The 23,111-nt window shown below is 46.6% G+C and overlaps 1 protein-coding gene across 6 annotated transcripts in view; it reads right to left on the minus strand.

Moving 5' to 3' along the window:
• TLN2 (talin 2) overlaps positions 1 to 23,111 on the minus strand; it is a 495,540-nt gene that overhangs the window by 180,374 nt on the left and 292,055 nt on the right. For all 6 annotated transcript variants that reach the window (XR_012647070.1, XM_075006263.1, XM_075006264.1 and 3 more), the window contains 8 exons: positions 18,736 to 18,849; positions 17,725 to 17,833; positions 16,570 to 16,778; positions 14,632 to 14,730; positions 11,638 to 11,805; positions 9,529 to 9,823; positions 1,537 to 1,703; positions 660 to 788 (listed from right to left, as the gene is read on the minus strand). Coding sequence is in view for 5 of the 6 variants with exons in the window: in XM_075006263.1 (XP_074862364.1) it covers positions 660 to 788; positions 1,537 to 1,703; positions 9,529 to 9,823; positions 11,638 to 11,805; positions 14,632 to 14,730; positions 16,570 to 16,778; positions 17,725 to 17,833; positions 18,736 to 18,849 (1,290 nt within the window). In the remaining variant the exon portion in view is untranslated. The remainder of the gene's footprint in view (positions 1 to 659; positions 789 to 1,536; positions 1,704 to 9,528; positions 9,824 to 11,637; positions 11,806 to 14,631; positions 14,731 to 16,569; positions 16,779 to 17,724; positions 17,834 to 18,735; positions 18,850 to 23,111) is intronic.

A 23,111-nucleotide genomic window follows, 5' to 3' on the forward strand; every position in this document is an offset into this window, starting at 1 on the left:
TTTGTATATTTAATTTTTGATTATGAAAATCTAGAAGACTAATATAGGCTGAATTTCATTTCCACTGGACAACAAATTGCCTTTTTTGTGCTGCTGAATTATGGGCTGTTATGTATTGCTTCCAATCTCATTTCTGCTCCTTTGGGTGGTTTTAGGCTTCAGCAGCGGTGCAGTTACATGTTTTGGGAGCAGTTTAAATGAAGTGCTATTGCAGACATTGGCTAAAATTCTGAAATAGTATTTGGTAAAAAACATAAATTACAGGCGTACAGAAGAATATTTAAAAGGAAATGAAACAGGGAGCATTCTACCATAGTCATTCTGAAGCACACACCACCAAAGTCACTCTGAATGAAATGTCTAAATGAATATAGCAGTCTCATTATGATAAAGATCCCTCCAGCCTGCTTCTTATTGACAACTAAATTATCAAAAGCTAATGAAATATTTAATATGCAATCTACTTAATTCACACCAGTCAGTCTGGAAATCAACTTTCAAATGACAAATCTGAGCTGTGCATAGGTCTATTTCTTGTGGTGAACTTGGTATCTTTTGTCTGAAGTCTGCATTTATAATTGTTAGAACGCACCTACTGATACAGGCATGAATGTTACAGAAGTGTAAAATAATAGAACCAAGAGAGTTTGGTTTCAAACCTCTAATCTGTTGACAATTTTCTTCTTGATAGCATTCTGAGCAGCTGCGTTTGTGGCAACGCGCAGTCCCTCTGCTGCTTCTCTCAGTCTCTGCTGTTGGTCTTCATTGTCAGGGTTTGCGGCAGCCCCCTGCACAAGAATTCCGAGTAAAATACAAATCTTCAAAAAAATGTCCATATCTACCTATTAAATTACACAAGGATACTGGTCAGCCTGTGTCTTCTATGGATTAACGTCCCTCTACGACGAATTAGAGAACCAAGTTTCAACTATCATCATGATTTCAGATAGAAATTTGTGAAGAAGACACCCAGACTTTCAGTACACAGTCCAGCATATTAGAACACATGGTATTCCCCATACAGTGTCTATGTAAAATATTGTTCTTCAGTGCAATATTTATTTCAACTTGGCGACTACATGCTAAAACTTGATATATAGTAGGAACATTAACACTTTTTAATTCACAATATAACAAGACTTTTGGTAGTTATAATCTGATAATCAGAATTTTGAATTAGGGCTCAAATTTGACTTGTTAAGATTTTCCCCTTTTAAGGCATGAAAAAGTATTAGTAACTCAAGGAAATGCACATCTATCAGGTCGATAAAATCATCAAAAGAATATGGAAAGGGTTTTGGAATCCAAAAGAATGAATCAACTAAAATGCATATTTCTATCACGGTTTTAGTGAAAGTTCTCAAAGGAAGTTGTCAGATACTACCAAACATTCATAGGCTAACCAACAGTTTCTGTTTTATAGCAATTTATATTTACAATTCAGTGTATATAATGTCTCATGTTTGTGCAAACTTATGAGAAATTGAAGTTAATATTCAGTTCCCTTTCTTCCTGCCACCATTTCCTGGTAGGTACCTTTGCCGCTTCAACCATGCGGGCTGTAGAATCTGCCAAAAGTTTAGCTGCAGCTAGAAGCTTTTTCGAGTTGTCCATGTCAATTTCTGCCTCAGCATCTGACCTCATAGCATTGACAAGATCTGAGGTAGCTTGAGCAAGTACCCTGGCCTGCCGCACCATTTCACCTACAATATTAACAAGTTAAAGGTGAAGAAATTCAAACCTTACCTAAAATGTCAATGTCAAAAATCACTTATCTATATAAAATTAGATTTTCTTAAATCCTCTTCTAAATTAAAAATACATGTAGATAAGTCATTGTTCAAAAGCTTTTAACACAAAGTTTTGCAGGTTGACAATACACCGATAATGGGAAACTGATATCATGTGACCAACAAGAAACATAGGCGGATGGAACATGCATAGCACAATGTTTAACACTGATTATACTCTAATATATGAGGTCTTGGCCCTTAGGAAGTCAACAGAAAATTTTGCCATTAACTGCAGTAGGGTGAGTATTTCATTCTTTCACAACAATCCTCTGTTTTCTTGAAGTGAGAAACCACAGATTCACTCCTTCCTGCTTCTTCCTCAAATGCATTTCAAAACGCCTATTCCACTGAAGTGTACAGAACCATTTAACACTTCTGGTAAAAGTGACTCAGCACCATTTCATTAGTTAAAGTATTAGGGTTTTAAATTGCAAATAGGCAGAACTTAAAAGTGATGTTAACATAACAGCACAGAGGTCAACTGATTATGAAGTGGATGTAGATGGTTTTTAGAACAAAATACAACTGATAATACACCCAACTCATAAGCAAAGTGGATTCTTTACAGCTTCTGGATTAACTGTTTGGCTCTCTTCCCAGAGGTTAACCAAGATGGCTGCAGGTGCTTAGTGCAAAGGTCTAGTGTTGAGTTTAAGAAGTCTCAACGGTGTATGTTCCAAAGTAGATTTAACACACACAAAAATTCAAAGTAGGAAATTAACAGCAGTGTTTATGAAGAGGTGCTTTCTTAGCACACTCCTCCAGTAAAGAACAATATAGGAATAAAGGTAACAACTTTCACAGCTACCTTTTGAAGTATAATTTTTGTACTTAAAAAAGTCCCAAAGAACTAGGAATAAAAGAACAAGTGGTCAATAATGACAAGGACAGTACACAGATTTAGAATGATCTGGATTCCTTGGTAAACTAAACATGAACAATGTGCATTTTAATATGGTTATATGGCAATGTGCACATTCAGAAACTAAGGCTATTCTGACAAGATAGGGGGCTCTATCCTGGGAACCACTGACTTGTGGTTGTGGTTTGTGATGGATAATCAGCTCACGTGAGTGCAACATTGTGGCCAAAATAGGTAAACTGATTCTGGGATGCATAAACAGAGGAATCTTGGGTCGTATCAGAGAGATTATTTTTACCTTTATATTTGGCAACAGAGCAACTGCTGCTGGAGTACCAGGTCTAGCTTCAGTGCTCAAAATTCAAAAAGGATGTTGTTAGATGGGAGAAGGCTCACATTAAAGTGACAGGCTCAACGAACCCAATCAATTTAGCTTAGTGAAGAGAAGGCTAAAGGGTAACTTCATTATAATCTCTAAGTATCTACACAGGGAACAAAATATTTAGTAATGTGTCTTCAACCCAAAGCAGAAAGATAAAACACAATCCAAAATTTGCAAGTTGAAGACAGACAAATTCAGAATAGAAATAAAGTATAAATATTTAACGGTGGGATGGCTTAACAAATGGAACAGTTTCTCAAGGCTGGTGGTAGAGTCTCCATCATACGTAAAGGTTGGATATTTTCCTAAAAGATACAGCTCTAGGAACAATGATGGGGAACTTCTATATTCAGGAAATCAGACCAGATAATCACAATGGTTCCTCTTACCATGGGCTCTAGTCATTTATGAACGGACTGAATTTTTGTCTGATGAAACTTCATCCATTTTTAAATCTCTGAAGTATCATCACAGTTATCAAATCACACGTTTAGGACCAGGGAACCTGCCCGGCCAGTATTGAAGTATTCACAGACTACAACTACAAGCTGTTTGAATCTGAATGTCCAAAACTAGAAACCCAGCACAACACTCTGACAGTACAATCCTGTATTCATACTCTGCACACTACTGTAATAATCTCTGGCTAAAATATACCTTGTGAATTATCTCATGGGCCACTAATATCATGGGCTATTTCTACACATGGCACTTTTTCTGGAAGAAGATCCTCTTCCGGAAGAGTGCATCTACACATCAAACAGGACCCCAAAAGAGCCACCCCTTCTTCCGGAAGAGTGCATCTACACATGCACTGGCACTCTTCCGGAAGAACAGGACAGGAACAACGTGGATGGGGTCACACAGCCAGGGAGCCCTTCCAGGGCCGCTGCCCACGCGGCCCCTTAAAGGGCCCCACACAAACAGCCCCTCCCTGCAAACACTGCCGAGGCCAGCCAGGTCTGTGCACAGCAAGCCAGACACAGGTCTCTGTCCAGTGCCTGCCGACCAGCAGGCATGGACCCCCAGAAGCGGCAGGAGAGCAGGCTTGCCCACACCAGTGGGAACATGACACGCGGATCCTGCAGAATTCCGCCCTGTTCTGCAGGAAGGAGGCTGGGACATTCGTGCCCCAGCAGGAGCGCACCATTGGGGACGTCATGATGCCTCTCTGCCTCGTGGGTGACCCGGCCTACCCACTCCAGCCCTGGTTGATGCGCCCATACATGGGACACCTCACACCCTCCCAGGAGCTGTTTAATGCCTGGCTCACAAGGGCCCGGTATCCCGTCGAGTGTGCTTTCGGCTGTCTAAAGGTGTGGTTCAGGTGTCTCCTCACATGACTTGATGTGGGGGTGGAGAATGTCCTGCAGGTCGTGGCCACCTGCTGCATGCTCCACAACCTCATCGAGGCACGTGAGGGGACCCTGCCCCAGGCCTGGATGGCAGAGCTGGCCACCCGCTACCAGCAGCCTGCTGTGGCCCCTGACAGGCGGCTTGACCGTGACGGGCTCTGGATCTGGAAGGTGCTTCAGGAGCCATTCAGCTGAGGGGACTACTAAACCCCCCACCCCTCCCCGCAGGCCCCCTGCACACACACCTCCATGCACACACACCCCCACCCTCCCCCACAGTAATCAGGGACATGTGGGGTGCAGAATGCTAACATGTATTTAACCCTCAAACTTTAACAACCATGAGCAATGTAAATAGTAAATGGTCAATAATAAAAATAACGACCAAAACCTGATAGGGAGTGAACTATACACATGGGGGTAAGGGGGCAGGGACACTTAAACTTGGAGGGGGACTGGGGCAGGAATGGTGTCGGGCCCTAATTAAGGGATGGGGAGGAAGGCCGTGAGCCCTGGCGCCCACGGGTGCCCCTCCCACCCCAGGTGTGCAGTCTCCTCTGGGGGTACTGATCGGGCTGGAAGTACCAGCAGGTAGGGCCGGTCAGCACCTTGCATGGCCTCAGTGGAGGGGCCAGAGGTGGGGCGGGTCATGGCTTGGGTGACCCTCTATGGGGCCCACCATGGCCACAAGCCATGCTGTGAGGTCCCTCAGTGCAGCATTGGGCAGGCCCCCGGACACTAGGGAAGCCATGGCCTCAGGGTCATAGCCTGGGGGAACGGCAGCAGCAGGGGAGCCAGCGGGGGAGCAGTAGCAGAGGCATCACGGGGGACTGTGGAGGGGACAGCAGGGGGTCCTTGGGAGGGGGCTTCAGGCTGGGCCTCGGGGGGGGGATTGTGGGGGAAGCAGCTGTGGGGGGTCTGGGGGCTGGCCTGCTGGGGCCTCACACACAGTGTGGAGCATCCCCACCACCTCCCCCCACGTGTCCTGCTTCCACTGTAGCTCGGCCTCGTCGAGGGCCAGCCGCCTTTCCGCGAGGGTGTCCTGGTGGCGGAGGGCCGCTGTGTAGGCTGCGACCTCCTCCTCACAGTGGCTGTGTCGGGTCTGGTGCACCTGTGGCCGCCACGCAGCAGGGGCCAGTGCAGGCCCAGTTGGTGGGCTGCTGGGTCCTCCAGCCTGGATGGAGCTGGCAGGCCCTGGGCTCCTCGTGCGGCTGCCCCGGCCCTCAGATGGTACCACTGTTAAGAGAGAGAGGGTGGGGGTAGAGGAGGGAGTCAGTGCCACATCTGGGACCTGAGTGGCATGGCCACAGTCTCCCTGGCTAGTTACTCCGTCCACGGACCCATGGGATGGGCAGGTGCCAAGGGAGGCCACCACGCGGGCTTGCGTGCACTCATGGCGGCAGCCACTGGGGCATGATGCCGGGGCCGGGGTGCTATCCATGGTGGTCCACCCTGGCAACGGGTTTGCGGGCTGGGGTGGTCTTGGCCATGGTGGGTTCCGGATGCAGCTCTGCTTTCCAGGGGGCTCAGCATGCTCGGGGGGCACTCCATGGGAGAGGGAGCTGGGTGCTGCCCGCAGGCATGGGTGCGCCTTGGGCCCTGAAGGGGGATGGGCTTTAGGGCCTGGGCCCAGGTGTCCCCGCTCCCCACACTGTGCTTTTCCACTGTGTGCAGTTACCCGAGGTGGCCTTGTATATGTCCCTCGTCCTCCTCCTCTGGTCTGACGGGGGCTCGGGTGTGGTTGTCTCCATGGTGGTGTGGGGTGGAGAGGCGTCATCCAAAGCCAGGAGGTCCCAGAACTCCTGGTAGAAGGGACAGCTGGCAGGGGCACAGCTGGATCTGTGAGCACTATCCCGGGTCTGCATGTACCCCTGCTGCAGCTCCTTCACCTTGCACCTGACTTGCTCCGGTGTCTGGGAGGGGTGGCCATGGGCAGACAGGCCCTGGGCAAGGTGGGCAAACACTGGGGCATTCCTGTGGTGCCTTCTGGTGACCCAGAGGACCTCCTCATCGTGCCAGAGCCCCAGGAGGTCCTGGAGCTCTGGCTAAATACAGGAGGGGGCCCTCCGTTTTGGAGCCCGGTCGGGGTCTTGGCTGCCCTTGTCCAGTTTCCTGGGACTCCCCTGGGCAGTGTGGGGTGCTGGCCTGATGGCCATCCCTGCGGTTTGGGACTCACTGGGCACTGAGGGGCCTCGGGGGACTGTGGCAGGCAGCCCTACACGTGCTGCCTGTCTCACGCTGTCAGCTTCCTGCCATGGGGTATCTGGGTCCTTGCAGCTTTAAACGCTGCAAGGACCTGGAGACCATAGAGGCCCACTGGGGGTGTCTAGAGCGGCCCTGCTCTCCAGCAGGCTGCTGGCATGGAGGACTGCTTCTTTTGGAAGAAGCAGTCCGGGAACGTCTACACATGTCTTCTTCCGGAAGATTCTTCTGGAAGAAGGCCCTCTTCCTGATTCTGAAGTGGAGTACAGAATCTGGAAGAGAGGGCACCTTCTTCCGGAAGAAATCCGAAAGAGCGCCTTGCATGCGTAGATGCTCCTCAGATCTTCCGGAAGAAGGCACCGTTCTTCCGGAAGATCTTGCCTGTGTAGAAATGGCCATGGGGAAATGTCTGTATATTATTATTATATACAAAGTAATTAGCATATATTCAAATCCACATAGCCCTAGCTATGCAGAAATTGTTAAACAGCTCTATCCTAAGCACTGCAGATACTTACAGAAACGTGCATTTACCCCACCCACCATGCACACATATATAATATATAATATAAACAGAAGAGAGCAGAGAATGTGCGTGCACAAACTGGGTCACTGAGACAGCAAGAAACCGTAAATCAAGGACATGCCTATGCCTCTAGCCAGAGGTCATCACTGGTTGCTCTTTGGCAATGAAAGGGAGGGGCAGGAAGAGATCAGTCTGCATTTTAGCAAACAATGAAAAACTTTTTTCAGCATAAGAATGCTTTTCTCTTCACAAAAAATGAGTTTCAAAGGTGACTGGACCATAAAAGTGAGGGTGGGGGACACATACACCCTGGGTTATCTTTCTTTCTCTCAGTGTCTCTGTCTTTTTCTTTTTCTTTTTTTTTTTTTTACCTAAAATGACAAAGGAACCAGTCCTTTGATTATCAAAGATATTCTCATGCAAGAATTTGGTCAGTAATGTTGCTGGGAACTGTTGTAAGGATTTTCTCTAACCAAGTCTAACTTATTAAGTTTTAGTTACTAAAACGTGGTTTATATTTATTTCTTTTGTACCCATTTATGACTTTAATCCCTTATACTTATTACCACTTAAAATCTCTCAATAGTAAAACAAACTTACTTTAGATTTTTTAAATCAGTCCACTGTTGTGTTGAAACTGAACTTCTTGGGTAACTCGGCACAAGTAGCAAACTGCTCCGTGTTGACCCTTTCCAGGGCAACAAACCTATGATATCTGAAGTGCCAAGGAGAGGCCTGGACAGTGCAGAATATAAATACTGTGGAAAACTCAGAACCAGGAGTGTATGAGGTCACCCTACAACTAGTAACGAAGTCTGGTGGAAACCAGGTTGTGATTGCAGTGCTGCTGACAGGCTGTTGGGATCAGAAATGTTGAACCAGGGCTGAGATTATCCACAGACAATCAGAATGACCCATGTACAGTTTGTTAACAGCCCAGGCTTGGAGCAATAACAGTAAAGCAGCCTGATGCACTCAAGGTTGCAGGGCAGGCGATGACATAGCCACTCACTGATATGGACTGTGCCCTGGAATATGACAAACACCACATGCTTGTATGACTGTGAATTGTACATAAACATTATCCAGGGTAACCTTATCCATGGTATCTGTAATCCTTGTAATCAGTGATTTCTCTATGGCGCACAGACAGTTCACACAACAGATACACATGCAGGAAAGCACAGTAGTTAGACTGTAACGTTGTGTCGTGCTCTCTTGAAGTCATTGCATAAAAGGTTTAGAATACTGTATTCCAGTTTCTATTTTGACGGTGAGGGATAGTTTAATTAACAATATTTTTAATTTGCTATATACTTGCTTGGCAAGATCTTACTCTGCAACAATTTCTCTCCAAAAGCATCATCTTTGTGTTAAAATTACCTCAAAGAATTTGCCAAACCTATCTCCTGTCATCCTTATGTCCTACATCAAACAGCAAAATTGAGAAGAGTCAATTTAAAGCTCAACCACCTGAAAATTTTCATCTTCTATATTTACTCATAATACCAAAGACGACTATAATGGGGAACTTCCACTCTGCAGAAGTAAAACATCTGAGTATGACTCATTCCCAGGTTAACCTGTTAGAACCCATTTCCTGTGTTTTGGTGGATCTATAGTACAAAGAGTGAAATATGTAAAAAAGGATAATGTCACTATGAACCCACACACATTGGATGGGAATGCCAGAGCACTTTTTTAAATAACTGAAACTACTTCAAACAGTTTAACTGACGAGATTTCAAGTACATGGTGCCCTTCTAATCATAGCCTAACAATTCATAATACTCAACAGTTAAACTAGCTGAGTTCAAATTATTCTATTTCACTTTTCTAAAAATGAGTTGCAGATCAAGCTCATCAAAGATTAGCCCTTTAGTTGCTTTGGTTCCAAGGGCCATGTCCTTTAAACAAACATCTTAAAGGTTCAAAAGCTACAGTGTAAAAGCCAAGCATGTAACAGAAACAAAATTCTTGCTAAGTGTAGTCAGGTAAATAAAACTTTAGGAAGCTAATTACTGATAAAGAGTAAAGTCACTAAGCATAGTAATGGGTCCTCCTCCCATTTAGAGATACACTCACAATGTGAAGCAGTGCAACACAGTGAGCAAGACATTACCCTGGCCCATCATATATACTGCTTCTTTCGATTTTCCAAGGACAATACGTGCTGTGTTAGCAGAGCTCCATATGCATCCATGATATAACTGAGAAGACCCTCCCAACACAAAGGTATGGGAGCTTTAATGCTGTGGTTAGAATGACGGCTCATGAGAACATAAGCCTATGGGCATCACAGAGGTTAAGGATTTCTGAATTCCATTACCTAAAATGGGTATATGCTGGCAGGACTTTGAGCGAGAGGAAAGTAGTATTAAAGAAACTACGAAGCTAAAGCAGCTCACCAGCATCCCCCATTGAACTGAAGATACTTTCAGTGACACACATAATTGTATCTGTTGCCTGGTCATAGCGTCCGATGGGCTCTCCCCGGCTGGCAAACTGACGGACATGCTGCAGGAGGTCGTTCAGGGTCTGGCTGACTATACTAGCTGCTGCGCTGACCTGCTTCAGCAGCTCTGAGTCATCTGTGGCAGCCTGACAGGCTCTGACACAGTTCTCTACCGAACGATCCACCAATTTCCCAGCCTCAATCAGCTGTTCCTGGCATACGGGAGAGCTGATGGTGGGACTCACAACCTGCATTGAGAGAGAATATGGTGTTTAGGAAAGATTTAATAGGCCAGAAGCTCCCAGCCCAGGGCTAACAGGTGATGCGGTCATCTCCTCAGTATTCAGAAAACAGCTGCTTTGTTGTCCTTATCTCTCAAAGGGAAAGAGCACTCAAGCTTCTATGCATCTGGGTCCCAATGAGCTTACAATATTGAATCAAGTTTAACCCTTTTCACCGACAAGATTTCTGTTTATGATCAGTAAAACCCAACTGTAGCATATTAACATTCAGTATTCAGGAATCTGGACACATAGTGAATGTCACCCAAATTTAAGTTATTCACCTACTAACAGTTACAACATCACAGTGTAAGGCACTATAATTACCTACTCCTGTAAGAAAAAAGATTAGTAATGGACATCATACCACAGCATGGTAACAGCTGGTAAATGATAACCACTGGAGGCTAGCTAAGGGTTAAAAATGCCCTTGCCGTCTGAAGTTAAAACATTTTTTGGATTACTGAACAAATGGAGAAGTACATGAAGTTGGATCTGAAGTGTAGGCTAAATAGTATCTGAAGTATCTGGCTAGATAGCTGAAGTCATTTCAAACTACTCTGTTATCTTAGAACTTCATTTGAAAAAACGCGTATCATAAGAAAAGGAACCTTTTCTGAAGTTTAATTAAAGTTGGTGTTGGTAAAGCTTTCCACAAACAGCCCATACTTTGCCAAAGCCAAAAATAACTCCTGGAAAAACAGATAAGAAAATTGTGCATCTGACAGTACAAACTCACAAGCTGAGCAACTCATGGATGTGTATCAATCTGTATCATTCAGATATGTCAACTAAGCTACAGGCAAAGGAAAGATGTTGGATGGGTGTTTTTTCCACAAAAAAAAACTGTCAGTGACTGCCATGTGCCAGCCTGTGGAAATTTAAAAGCAGTCAGAACATCACGTCCAGTTAATGATCTCACATACTCATCATACAAAGCCTGGCAGACAGAGCAATGAAGTAAAAAATACTGAAAACTGAATACCACAAATTGGCTAATAATTTTATTATAATCCCCTGTGTTGATCATTTTTCAACAGCAATTAATCCCAGGAAGCTGAACCTCCAGATCACAAATAGTCCCTATTTTCACATGCTAAAGCTATTAAGTTTTAGAAAGAAAACAGTAACATTTCCCCAGGGCTAACAGAACTGCATATTTCTATTTTGTTTCTATTTGATGATGAAAATAATTCAACGTGTGCTGGTTACAGGTTTTGTTAAACATGTCACATAACTCCTCCGCAAGTTGTGTTTCTAAGAGTACTATTTTCAGCATTTTATCAATATTAGCTATACATCAGGACATATCAATTACCTATGGACCTTCTGCTAGGATAGTATGGTGGCACTTCATATTCTAAAGGCTGTCCTTGATTTCAGTGTAGTCTAACAAGAAACTAAACCACAAATACTCTAATTAGTGTTGTTTAATAAGAATACACTAAGGAAATCATCTAGTCAGGGGCTGAAGGGTAAGTAAATGAAAGAAGGAAGGACATGCTTCTTTAAATAGTCACAATCATGCTCACATCAGCAGCGATTGACACCTGGCAGAGAGGACAATGGAGAAACAATGCACTTTCCATAAGGTATTTTGGAGACAGGACCTTAAATATCTTTGCATAATTTTCTCCTTTAGCAGGAGATCTAAGTCCAGGATATACAAAGATAACTGATTAGACCAGATCAGCAACACACCCCGGGAGGGCTCTAAGCAACAACTGAGTGAGCACACTGAAACAACTTACTGTCTGTCTCATGAACCTCATTAGCCTTACCTTGGCACACGCCACAAGCTGAGAGGTGGACAGCGCACACTGTGTCGCAGCAGCAATAACCCTGTTCTGCAGAACGGTGTCCTCCGCCACTTGAGCCACATTCTTAGCCTTCAGCACCAACATGGCAGCAGCATTTGCAACAGCTTTGGCAAGACTCATCAGTACATCCTGGAAAACAAAGGACAAACTGTGACCCGAGCAGTTGGAAATACTCAATGTCAGTTATTTCAATTATTGAAATTAAACTATCATCTTCTGATTCTCAGAAACCTCAGCGCATCTACAAAGGGGAAGTGATGGTAGATTCGCAGTGGAACACTGCTATGCATTATCCAGAAATGGTCTCTGTTACACTCGGTCCCAGGAGTCTGTTTGTTCAAGTACTGCTCCTGGGATCAACAAATCTGGTGTGCAGCTTCCGCTTATCATAACTTGACGGAAAGCGAGGGTTCAGTTGTGCCACGACAATGTGAAGTGCTGGCAATTTGATTCTTTTTAATAAACTGGCAAGGAAGGGGTCTCGTAGTGGGTACACTCATTCTATTAAATGACCGCGGGGGGTGAGGCTGCACTGGGAATGGAGTGACTAGCTGAGAGTGGGCTTCTGGTTGTTGTTGGACACTTATCTGGTGGCCCCTGCCACCCTGGCCAGCCTCCACTCAGTCAGCAACCTCCGGCACAGGTGCCAAGAGCGGCACAAGAGGAGATTTTCATCAGTACACTAGGCAGGAGCTCAGTCCCACCATTCCTCCCCCATGCAGCCAGGAGCTTGCTCAAAGCCATGCTGCCTGCAGATTAACAAAAGACCAGATAATGCTACCAACCACCACCTAAACGGTAAAGTTCTGCATCTTAATTTATTAATGAACCTGTTGTAAGTAGGACTATTAGTGACTTTAAAAAGTATCACCAGCACTTGGACCGTACATAATTGTCAAAAGGTCAAATTCTGGCACTCTACCTCGGAAAGGTTGCTGACCCTTGCTCAAGCCCCTGCACGAGGCCTGGAGAATGCCAGCAGGACAGCCCCCACTCCCCTTACCCTGGGGATTGCCAGAGGATGTCATGTGTGGGCCAGGGTGAATGGCTCCCCCTAACTGGATGGCCCCTGGGAAGAACCTGGAGGACAGGGTATGTTCCATTCCCCTCCCTGGCTGGCCCCAGAGACAAGCCAGAGGGCAGGGCTCATGACCTCCGTCCCTGGCTGGGTCATGCGCAATAGCCAGCAACCACCTCACCTCCTATGCAGAGCCTCTTCATCCTCTCCTAAGCTCCCCATCCTCCTCAACCCTGACTCCTGCACATCCCCAGCCTCCTGCCTTGAGCCTCCCACTTCGCCAAGCCCCTACCCAGACACGTGCGCCCACCACACCATCGGCCCGCCCCCTGCCCTGAAGGACCTGAGCAACACCAGTTACGTCTTCCAGTACTGCATAAGGAAGTAGCACTAAAATGGTCTGAACGGCACAGAAGAGGAGATGGTATGTATTTTGTGTACTGGATTTCTGCTGTGGAGCAGCATAGAATCATTTAAATCTCACAAATTTGGCAAGTTATGGTAAAAAAAAATCCCTCTTATACATGGTCTGCAAGAACAGGCAAACGCCCCCAGATACTGACTGAAACATCTACGCAAAGGGTGGGGACCTCCCGGCCTGCAGTCCAGATCTGGCCCGCAGCCTGCCTGGATCTGGCCCTCGAGGCTCATTGTCCCCGCCCCAGCATCTGTCCCACTGGGGATAGCATGTGTAGAGAGAGCCCTGAGCCTCATGGGCGTGAGTCAGGCAGCCAGGGCCAGATCTAGCTCTCGGGCTCTGCTGGCAGGGCAGGAAGCAGCATCGCACGCCACCTCTCCCTCCCTTGGCTGGGGGGACAGCAGTGTCGAGAAACACTGTATGGAGGGGCTTTTCCCCGCTGCTCTGACTGGCCTGAACTGAGGCCCACCGGAACAGAGGGGAGCAGTACCTGAGACTGGCAGGGGAGCTATAACAGGTAAGCAGCCCTCCCGTTGCCCAGACTCACACCCCCAGACTGCTTCTGTACCTGCCACCTAGATCCCCACTCCCACCCCGCATCTCACCCAAAACCCCAGCCCCAGTTACTTCTTACACCCCACTCCTACCCAGATCCCCCACCCCCGCCTGCTCCTGCACACCAGCACCCTTCCAGACCCCCAATCTCCACACCGCTCCTGCACGTCCTTTCTGCCTCAAACATCAGTGCCCTCTTGCATCCCCTTCCACTCACCATCTCCAGCCCACCCCTGCACCCCACACCCCCCCTCCCCAACCCACTCCTGCACCCCACACCCCCCATCTCCAGCCCACTCCTGCACCCTCCCTCCCGCCCACACCCCCCAAATCCAGCCCACTGGTTCAGTCTCCTCCTGTCCACACCCTACTCCCTAAGCCTGCTTCCTGGCAGCCCCCTCCAATGCTAAACTCCACATTTTTGGCTCCACCCAAGAGCCTAGGCAGGTGCCCATAAAGTGTAATAGCTGTGGTCCCCCTTGGCTCTGGGGCTGATGTGTGAGTGGAGTGTCTTTTGTGCCACACCAGAGAGGTGGGCGTCCCCCCCCCATTACGCTTCTCACTTGTGTAGCTCCTGAATGGTTTTTCTGTGGGTCAGTGGCCCCCCGAAACCCAAGAATGTTCCCTGCCCCCAGTCTACACTCTTCCATAAAACAAGTAGAGATGCACAGAGCTGTGATGGCTACTGGACTATTAATGCTTTACTGAAACACAGACAGCTTTACAGTTCGAATAAGTGATCAAACTGGCTGTTAAGTTCTGTTGCGATATGTCTCAGACAGCAACATCTGCTGCTGAAAATTACTTACCTTTTGTAGTAAGGCAAACCTGTTCTTGACACCAAGAAAAACATTCAAAGCATATTCCTTATCAATCATTTAACTGTGGTTCTAAACTACTAACAGATGACCGAGATATTAATCCACATAGGAAACATGCTTTGCTAATTAGTAATCTACCTTACCTGAAATCTTTCATCAGTTTCATTCTCTCCTATCTGTCTCAGGAGCTCCCCACTGGCTTGGCCGATGCTTCCAGCTGCAGTTAAAACTGTTTGGCGAGGCTACAAAACAAGTCAATGAAAAGCAAATGCATTTCTCTTTCACTTGGTAATTCTCTGAAGACACCTTTGTTAGCCACATTACTGTTTACAGGGTAACGCCACAGAAATTTCTACTCACGACACTCTTGGAATATTCTTACTTTTCCTTATCCCTACTTAATTTAACCTGCAGCATCCTAATGACACATGTATTAATATTTCATGGACTGTGAGAAGAAATCTGACCAGCTTTAATACACGACAGAGCAGCTGAAGGTATGTGTTAGATAGCTTTTATTGCAATCTGCTCGGAAGTGGTCACAGATTTCGGGGGGTTGCATTAAAACTGCAAAGATCCATGGCAAATTGGCAGCAGATACCAAAATACCACCCTCACTGACTTTCATAACTTGTGAGTTTTTGTGGCATTTGAGATGAGTGAAAGAAGTGTAGCACCTTTTAAAATATTTTGAATAACTAGGGAGGTTGCTCCCCCCTGCTTGTTACATCAACCGCTCCACTCTTCCCAGGGAGTTGGGGAGCCACACTGCCAGCCCATGGCAGGGAGGGAAAATGTTTATGAGAGCTGAGCTCTGGCTGATGCTGCTGATTCCCTCCACCTCTGGGCTGGACAGCAGGATGTGGCTCCCCGGAATAGAGGCAGCTGGAGCTTAGTTTTGCGCAGGCCATCTGTCTCCCTGCCTGGGAAGAAAAGGTTCTGCTCAGAGCAAGCTACAGCTGCCTTGACTAACAGTGGATCCGTTTCCTGCTGCCCAACCCAGGGGTGTGGGGAGTCAGTAGAGGCATCCGGAGCTCCACTCCAAAAGGCACCCTCCCTCCCAGCAATGGTCTGGAGGCAGCAGCTGCTCCTAGCTCCTCCCCTCACCCATGGCCAGAGATGGGCCAGCTCTTCCCTGCCTCTCTCACCACCCTACTGGAGCCACCCACAGCAACTTCCCAAAAGCCTTTCCTGGTGGCAGACGCAGTTGTGTGATGATGTAATTCTGTTATCTGGGAGGAAATTTTTGTATATAGCTATAGAGGAAAACACTGGGACTGGATCCTGGTGTATATTCAGATTGCCTCAGTTTAAAAAGGTAAAATATCAAAACCACGTCCTCCCCTCCCCCCCGCAAAGAAAAACCCACCCACAAATGAGGAAGGAATAGGAAGTGACAGCAGTCAAATGAAGACGACACAGGCCAAGACTTTTAGGACTGAATCCGTTTCCTCATCTCTGACCCTGGAGTTCACATTGCAGAATTACCCCCCCAACCACTCACACATGACCTTCAGGACTGGCCAGCATCTTCATGGGGCTGTTGCCAGTTGTCACTGTCATGCAATGCACAATGAAAGCCAGCACTTTGATTTTTCACTACTAGCCAGTAGCCCAACTGAAGGCTATGCAAATAAGTTGTTAAAAAAAACCTTTTTATAAACAGCATGATAAATGTGTGTGTCACTTGACCACAGATAATGCATACAGCACCACACACTGACCCTGGGCCACTTTCAGTGTAAGGGCATGAATGGATACAGAAATGTACACACAATACAGAGCAAGTGGTATTTGATAGAGGAAACACATGGATGAATGTGAACCAGGAGGACCACTTAAAGCCTGAAGTCAGAGGTATGTGGAGGACTTGGAAAAAGGAGTCCGTAGAACTGCTTGGAGAGTCTCTTGGGGACTCTACTGTCAACAGGGAAAGGAGAGGATGGGGAAGACACATTGCCTCTAAAGTGCCATTCTGGTCAATAAGATAAATGCTGAATGTCCCAACACCTGACTCAAGGGTAACACATTTCATCTCAAGATAGCCTATGGAAGCTCACTGCTGGTTCTCATATTCTCACCTCTCCCGAGGTGGGCTGCACAGCTTTCAGCAGGTCTGAGACAGCACCTGCCAGAGTCCGAGCAGCTTTCAGGAGGTCCTCCCCGCTTCCAACCTCATCGTCCATTAGGGCAGCAAGCAGTTTCACACCCCTGGACATCTCCGTCAGGTTAGAAGAGATAGTGGTAATTGCACATCCCACAGCCGTGTAATCAGTGTCAACTGGGTCGCCTGTATGAGTGAAGGAAATCAAAAAAGCAGAAGCAAGTAGCACGGCACAGGCTGATTTCTGGTGAGACAATTAGGAGTCAATTTGAAGTGGGATGAAGCAGACTTGGCTAGATAATTCAGGCGTCACTTGGAAATGTAACCCCCTACTATCATGTTTTTTTGTCCGTAGGTGAGACACAGAGGTGGAAAAAGTACCCAAACAGTTACTTGAGTAAAAGTACCGCTGCTGGGTGGGTGGAGGGGTGTGTACTTCACTATAAGGCTCTGGTGTCCCTCTGGAAAATGACTTGAGTAAAAAGTACACACGTGGGCATGTGCACACACAGCCATGCCACATCTTTAATGTGCTCAAGTAACCAGAAGAGAAAGCAGGAACACTTTTATTCAAGTAACTTGTTGTCTACTTTTCCAGCTCTGCTAAGGCATGTTGTAAAGGGACTTTTTTCTCTTCACTACCCTATAGGTAAGCAATGTGACCATAGTTTCAATTACCTCTCCCACATCATTCACTACTAGAAGGACCCAAAGAAAATGCAGTATTGGGCACTAGTTGTTTTTACACATCTTATACCTAGCCTGCAGTTCAGAGCCCAATTCCCTGAAAAAACTGTGTAGGGCACATGATTAGAGAGGCCAGAGCAAGTCATTTGTCCATAAAATTAAGAGTTCTATGAGTGGCCAATAAATGATAGTTCCAAACAGCTTTATAAAACTTTACTCTATTACCTAAGGTGAGTAAAATATTAGGTGTTATCTTCATCATGGATGCATGAGATTCAGTGCCAACATTGGTAAAGATAATAAGTTCTGCTTCATTCCTAAAGGCCATTTGTGTATTTGGAATAAAATATACTTCTGAACATCTTCCGTGCAGCCACCATGTTATTGACAAGAGGTTGACATACGAACAACGGTAGCCTGACAAAGTCTCATTGCTGTAATTTACCTGCTGTGAGGTTAACAACAGAGGCAGTTCCTGCAGTGATAGCATCAACCTGAGAGTGAATTTCATGTTTTGATTCATCAACTTTGTTCTGAACCCATACTTTAGATGCCTGAAAAGGAACAATAATTCAATATTAAGGACTGGAGTGCCATGCTGCCAGTGAAACAGACTCAAATACGATAATGCAGGTAAAGTTCTTTACAGGCCCTTGATTAACAGATGGGAACAGCTAAACTTGAAAAAAGGGTTTCTCCTTTGAGGAAATGCTGGAACACAGGTTACCAGCTCTGATTTCTGGGTGAGTACCTTAAATATAGCGTCAAAATTGTGCACAACGGAGTACCACTGAACGTCATCTGGCTTTTAATGGTGGATCATCAATCTTATTGCTTCCACTCCACGCCTACACTGGATCCAAGCAGCTGTTCCAGTGCTGACATGTTCCATGGTTCATTAACAATTCAAGCTAAGAAGCTACGTAAGATTAATTAAAGAGACAGGTGTGTCTGGTTTGCTGATATGTCAAGAGACACGTTTTTAGAGCCAAAACTAGGTGAAGAACCTGAAGATGTATCTGATAGCTCATGACCCTAGAGGACTGCAGGTGAACTCTATCTCTGCTCATGCTGTGCCGTCTTCAGCATCTTGGTTTTCCCTTATGGCCACTCCTCCTATTTTTCCCTTACAACAATCCAAGTGGCAGTTTCCCCCTGATTTACCGACTCAAGTTTTCCCCCAGTCACACACATGTAGATCCATTGAAGTAAATGTGATTACTAGGGTATACATGAAAAAACTGTTAGGTGCACAGTGTATAGCCTCAGAAGGTTAATATGAGTCAAATAGAACAAGCTATTCTTACACTGATACTTTAAAGTAAACAAGGATTTTCATCATATTTATAAAGCTGTTGAGATATCTATCTATATCCAGGGACAATTATGAAGTTCTAAAATAAATAACTCAACCATTTAGTTGAGTCAATAAAAGAATCACACGAAATCAACTCACCATATCTTGTCCTAGAGGTGGTAGGTTATCAACTTCATTGAGGTCAGACTGTGCCTGATGAACAGCATGCATGCTAGTATTAATAGTCCCCATCAAGGCCTGTTGTGCTGAGGTCTGTGAAGCAGACAAGGAAAATTAGTGTCTGCCAAGCTGCAAGTGATGGTTTAGGTGGATCTGAAATGTTTTCTTCTATATACCAAGTAAATGAGCTTTAATTATTAGACTTGTGTAAAAGGTGAATTTTATTTTAGTTCTGTTTCTAGCTACAGGCTCCTCTTGGTTCACACAGAAAGGCTGCTCATGAAAGTATGAATGGTACAAGCTTGCGGGAAAGCCAGCATGGGCAGATTGGCTTCTAGGTATGACACTAGTGCTGCCAGTAGATCAGTAAAGATTACAGTCACTAGAATTTATTCTGCCCTTGGGGGAAAAAGGGCCTGAATGACTCAACAAGCAACCAATTCCCAATGGCATTGTCAATGTCAACAGGTCCAATTGCCAGGCCCAAATCAGCATTTACCAACTAGCTCCCTATCTCCTCACTGTTTTGAGTCCTTTCTTCACTTAATACATACAATTTCATGAGTCCTTCATGGCTAACTCACAACAGCTGAGAAACTCACAGCATTAATGGACCCTTCTAGAAGCACAAGGCTCCCAGATGCATGTCTTTGGGCTCAGACCTGGAAGATAAGAAAGTTAGTGACAACCAAATCCAGGCAGCCTCCTCAGGTGCCTGACTGCCCTATTTCAAACTTATACAGCTTTGGGAAACTTGATGCACTCCAGCACAGAAGACAAAAGCCGGACGAGTTTCTTTACAAAGGAGGTACAGTACAGTAACTCTTTGTTATTAATTGAGAACACGAGTGACTGTCAAACTGTACTAGTGTCACGCAAGCTACAAAATCCTAGAAACTTCACACCTGAAAGAAAAAGTTTTCACTAACAATACTGACCTGTCAACAGTGCATCTTACCACATTACACAAAACACTACTACAAAAAGTATTCAGCTGCCAAGCTGCATTTCAACAAAGCAACTCAGGGACTTCTCTACTTTCAAACAGAGAGGATAGTTTTTTGTTTAATCATGGAGGCATCCTCATTGATTTCCACTGCTACTGTTTTAGTTTGAGTCTGAATTTATCTTCATAGTTCCTCCAGGACTTGTGAAACAGGAGAGTATCATGATTTCAGATTTCTACAATCAAACACGGCAACATATTCAGACATTTTGCTGACTCAGTCCCCAAAGCTCTTTAAAATAATTTGTTATACTCAGTCACGAGCATTATAAAAACCTGGACTTTCACACTCAATGGCTACGTCTACACTAGCCACAAACTTCGAAATGGCCATGCAAATGGCCATTTCGAAGTTTACTAATGAAGCACTGAAATACATATTCAGTGCCTCATTAGCACGCGGGCGGCTGCGGCACTTCGAAATTGACGCAGCTCGCCGCCACGCGGCTCGTCCAGACGGGGCTCCTTTTCAAAAGGACCCTGCCTACTTCTAAGTTCCCTTATTCCTATGAGCAGATGGGAATAAGGGGACTTGGAAGTAGCCGGGGTCCTTTCGAAAAGGAGTCCCGTCTGGACGAGCCGTGTGGCGGAGAGCTGCGTCAATTTCGAAGTGCTGTGGCCGCCCACATGCTAAGTTTTTCAGCGCTTCATTAGTAAACTTCGAAATGGCCATTTGCATGGCCATTTTGAAGTTTTTGGCTCGTGTAGACATGGCCAATATGTCAGTGGTTCAGGGCCCCCGGGGAGATAAGATGCCTCCAGGTGGACAGAGTGGGTTATGCACAGTTCCCATTGGCACAGAGCCTCCAAACAGAGTGGGGAAGAGCTCATATCCCCCTGACAGTTGATACATGGCTGTGGTCTTGTCTGTCAGGACCGCTACACGGGGGCCAGGGATATGAGGTAGGAAGGCTAGACAAGTGAGGCAAATGGCCCAAAGCTCATGCATGTTGACATGGAGAGAGAACTCTGCTAACCACATTGCCTGAGTGGTGAGTTTACCCAGATGGGCCCCTCATTTCAAAGGGGATGCATCTGTTACCAGCACAATGTGGGGATGTAGCCACCAGCAGAGAGGCTGGGGTGATATACCGATGCCAACCTTGCATGCAGAGGGTGAAGGCACAGCCTGGCAAAGGGGCCACATATGTGCATGCTGTCATATGGCCCAGCAGGCAGAGGCACATCCTGACCAGGGTCACTAGAAACTCGGACAGAGAGCATGGAAGCTGCATGAGTGCCTGGAAGTTATGATCAAGAAGAAATGCCCTCACCTTGGTGACATTGAGAGCTGCCCCACGGACTATACACGCTGAGTTGGAATCAACAAGGACTTTGTCAGATTGAGCAAGAGGCCCAGCTTGCCCAGAGTTTCTCTGGTGAAAGCCACTTGGGCCTCCACCTGGTGGAACCAACGGCCCCAGAGGAGCCAGTCGTCCAGGTATGGGTAAAACTGAATGCCATGGCAGCAACGAACGGCCGCCACCAGTGCCATAAATTTGGTGAACACTCTGCGGGTCGGGGAGAGCCCAACGGGAAGGGCTGTAAACTGAAGGTGCTGGTGGCCCAGAGTAAAATGGAGGTAGTGTTGATATGAAAGCTGGATGGCAATATGGAAATTTGCGTCCTTTAAGTCAAGAGCAGCATACCAGTCCTCCAGATCCAAGGAGGGAATAATGGTGCCTAGGGAAACCCTACAAAACTTCTAGGAAACAATAAACTTGTTGAGTTCCCTGAGGTTCTGGGTAGGCCACAGGCACCACTTTGCCTGTGGACCAAGGAAATAATGGGAATAGAACCCTCATACCTTGTACTGAAGAGGGACCTCTTCTACCACCCTCAGGGCAAAGCACAATTGTACTTCCTGGAGGAGCTGCTCCTGAGACGGGTCCCTGAGAGGGATGAGCAGGAGGGTGGGAAGGAGGAGGAGAACATAAACGAATGGTGTAGCCCAGTGCAACCATCCTGAGAACCCATCAGTCTGATATAATGGCCGACCAGGCCAGAAGAAATGGGCAGAGCTTGTTGAGTAACGGAAGGATCTGGTGGTACCTGTACTCCAACCTTGAGCACACCAACAAAATGAGACCTTAGTTCTAGAGGAGGGCTTGGAATGCCTCTGGTTGGCTCCAGACTACGGACGGGAGGAATTATGGCGGGGGTAGCAGGGCTCGCAGTGATAGAAATCTGAGCACCCATGAGGTTGAAGATGCCTCAGTTGGGGTTGTGGCTTAAACAAGTTTCGCTCACTGCAGCCGGAGTGTGCATACTCAAGGACTTCATGGCATTCCTGGAGTCCTTGAGGCTATGCAGGTGAGAGCTGGTTTGTTCTGCAAACAGCCCTGCTCTGTTGAAAGGGAGGTCTTGGATAGTTTGTTGAACCTTCAGCGGGAGATCAGATGGCTGTAACAAGGCCACACAATGCCTGGCAATGCCTGAAACAATAGCCTTGGCCATGGCATCCCCTGAGGTACAGGACACCATTTTACCTTCTTGCAGGATGGCATATCAACCTTCCTGAAAGTCCTTAGGCAGCAAGTGCTTACATTTAAGGAGCAAGGCCCAAGAATCATAGTTGTAACAGCTCATGATTAGCTGGTTAGCTACCCTGCGCAACAGGTCCATCCCGTGGTGTACACCCTTTTCCTGAATAGATTCAGGTGCTTAGAGCATCCTTGGATTTCAGGGCTGGAGCCTGCTGACCTTGACACTCCTTTTCATTAACTGCATTCACCACCAAAGAGTAAGGAGGTGGGGGGCTGGGGGAAGGGAGTGTACAAGTACTCAAACCTCTTGACTAGCACAAAATATTTGCACTCCACCCTCTGTTCAGTGGGAGAGATGGAAGCTGGAGTTTGCCAGATGGTGGTGGCAGAGGACAAAATATTCTTGTTCAACAGAAGGGCCACATATGAACGATCCTCTGAGGTGAGGATGTCTACTGTGGGGCTCATCCAACTTATTGACCTCTTCCACCGAAAGGTTGAGGCTGGCAGCTGCCTGATGAGAGGAGGTCCCGGAGCCCCAAAAGTGCATATGTGGAGGACCTGAAATGAACGTAGATTCCACTGCCTTGTCCAGAGAGGATCTGGAAGAGGTCCATTGGGGTGGAGAAATCTGATAGGACTGCCTCTTTGTGAAGGGAGACAGGTGAGGCTGAGCATGAGGGCCACAGTCAGGAGAGGCGAGCAGCACCGATAGTGCTGGGTGGGACAGACGAGGCAAACAAAACCAACGAGGAGAATGAGACCAGTATGAAGAGTGAGACGGGTGCCAAGATGGGAAGCAACATCGAGACTGGACCCGTGCTGGCACAGGGACCAGCGTGCCAGTGCGGATCACTGCTGAG

The sequence above is a fragment of the Carettochelys insculpta genome, chromosome 12, assembly GCF_033958435.1.
Source record: "Carettochelys insculpta isolate YL-2023 chromosome 12, ASM3395843v1, whole genome shotgun sequence".
Taxonomy (NCBI): domain Eukaryota; kingdom Metazoa; phylum Chordata; order Testudines; family Carettochelyidae; genus Carettochelys; species Carettochelys insculpta.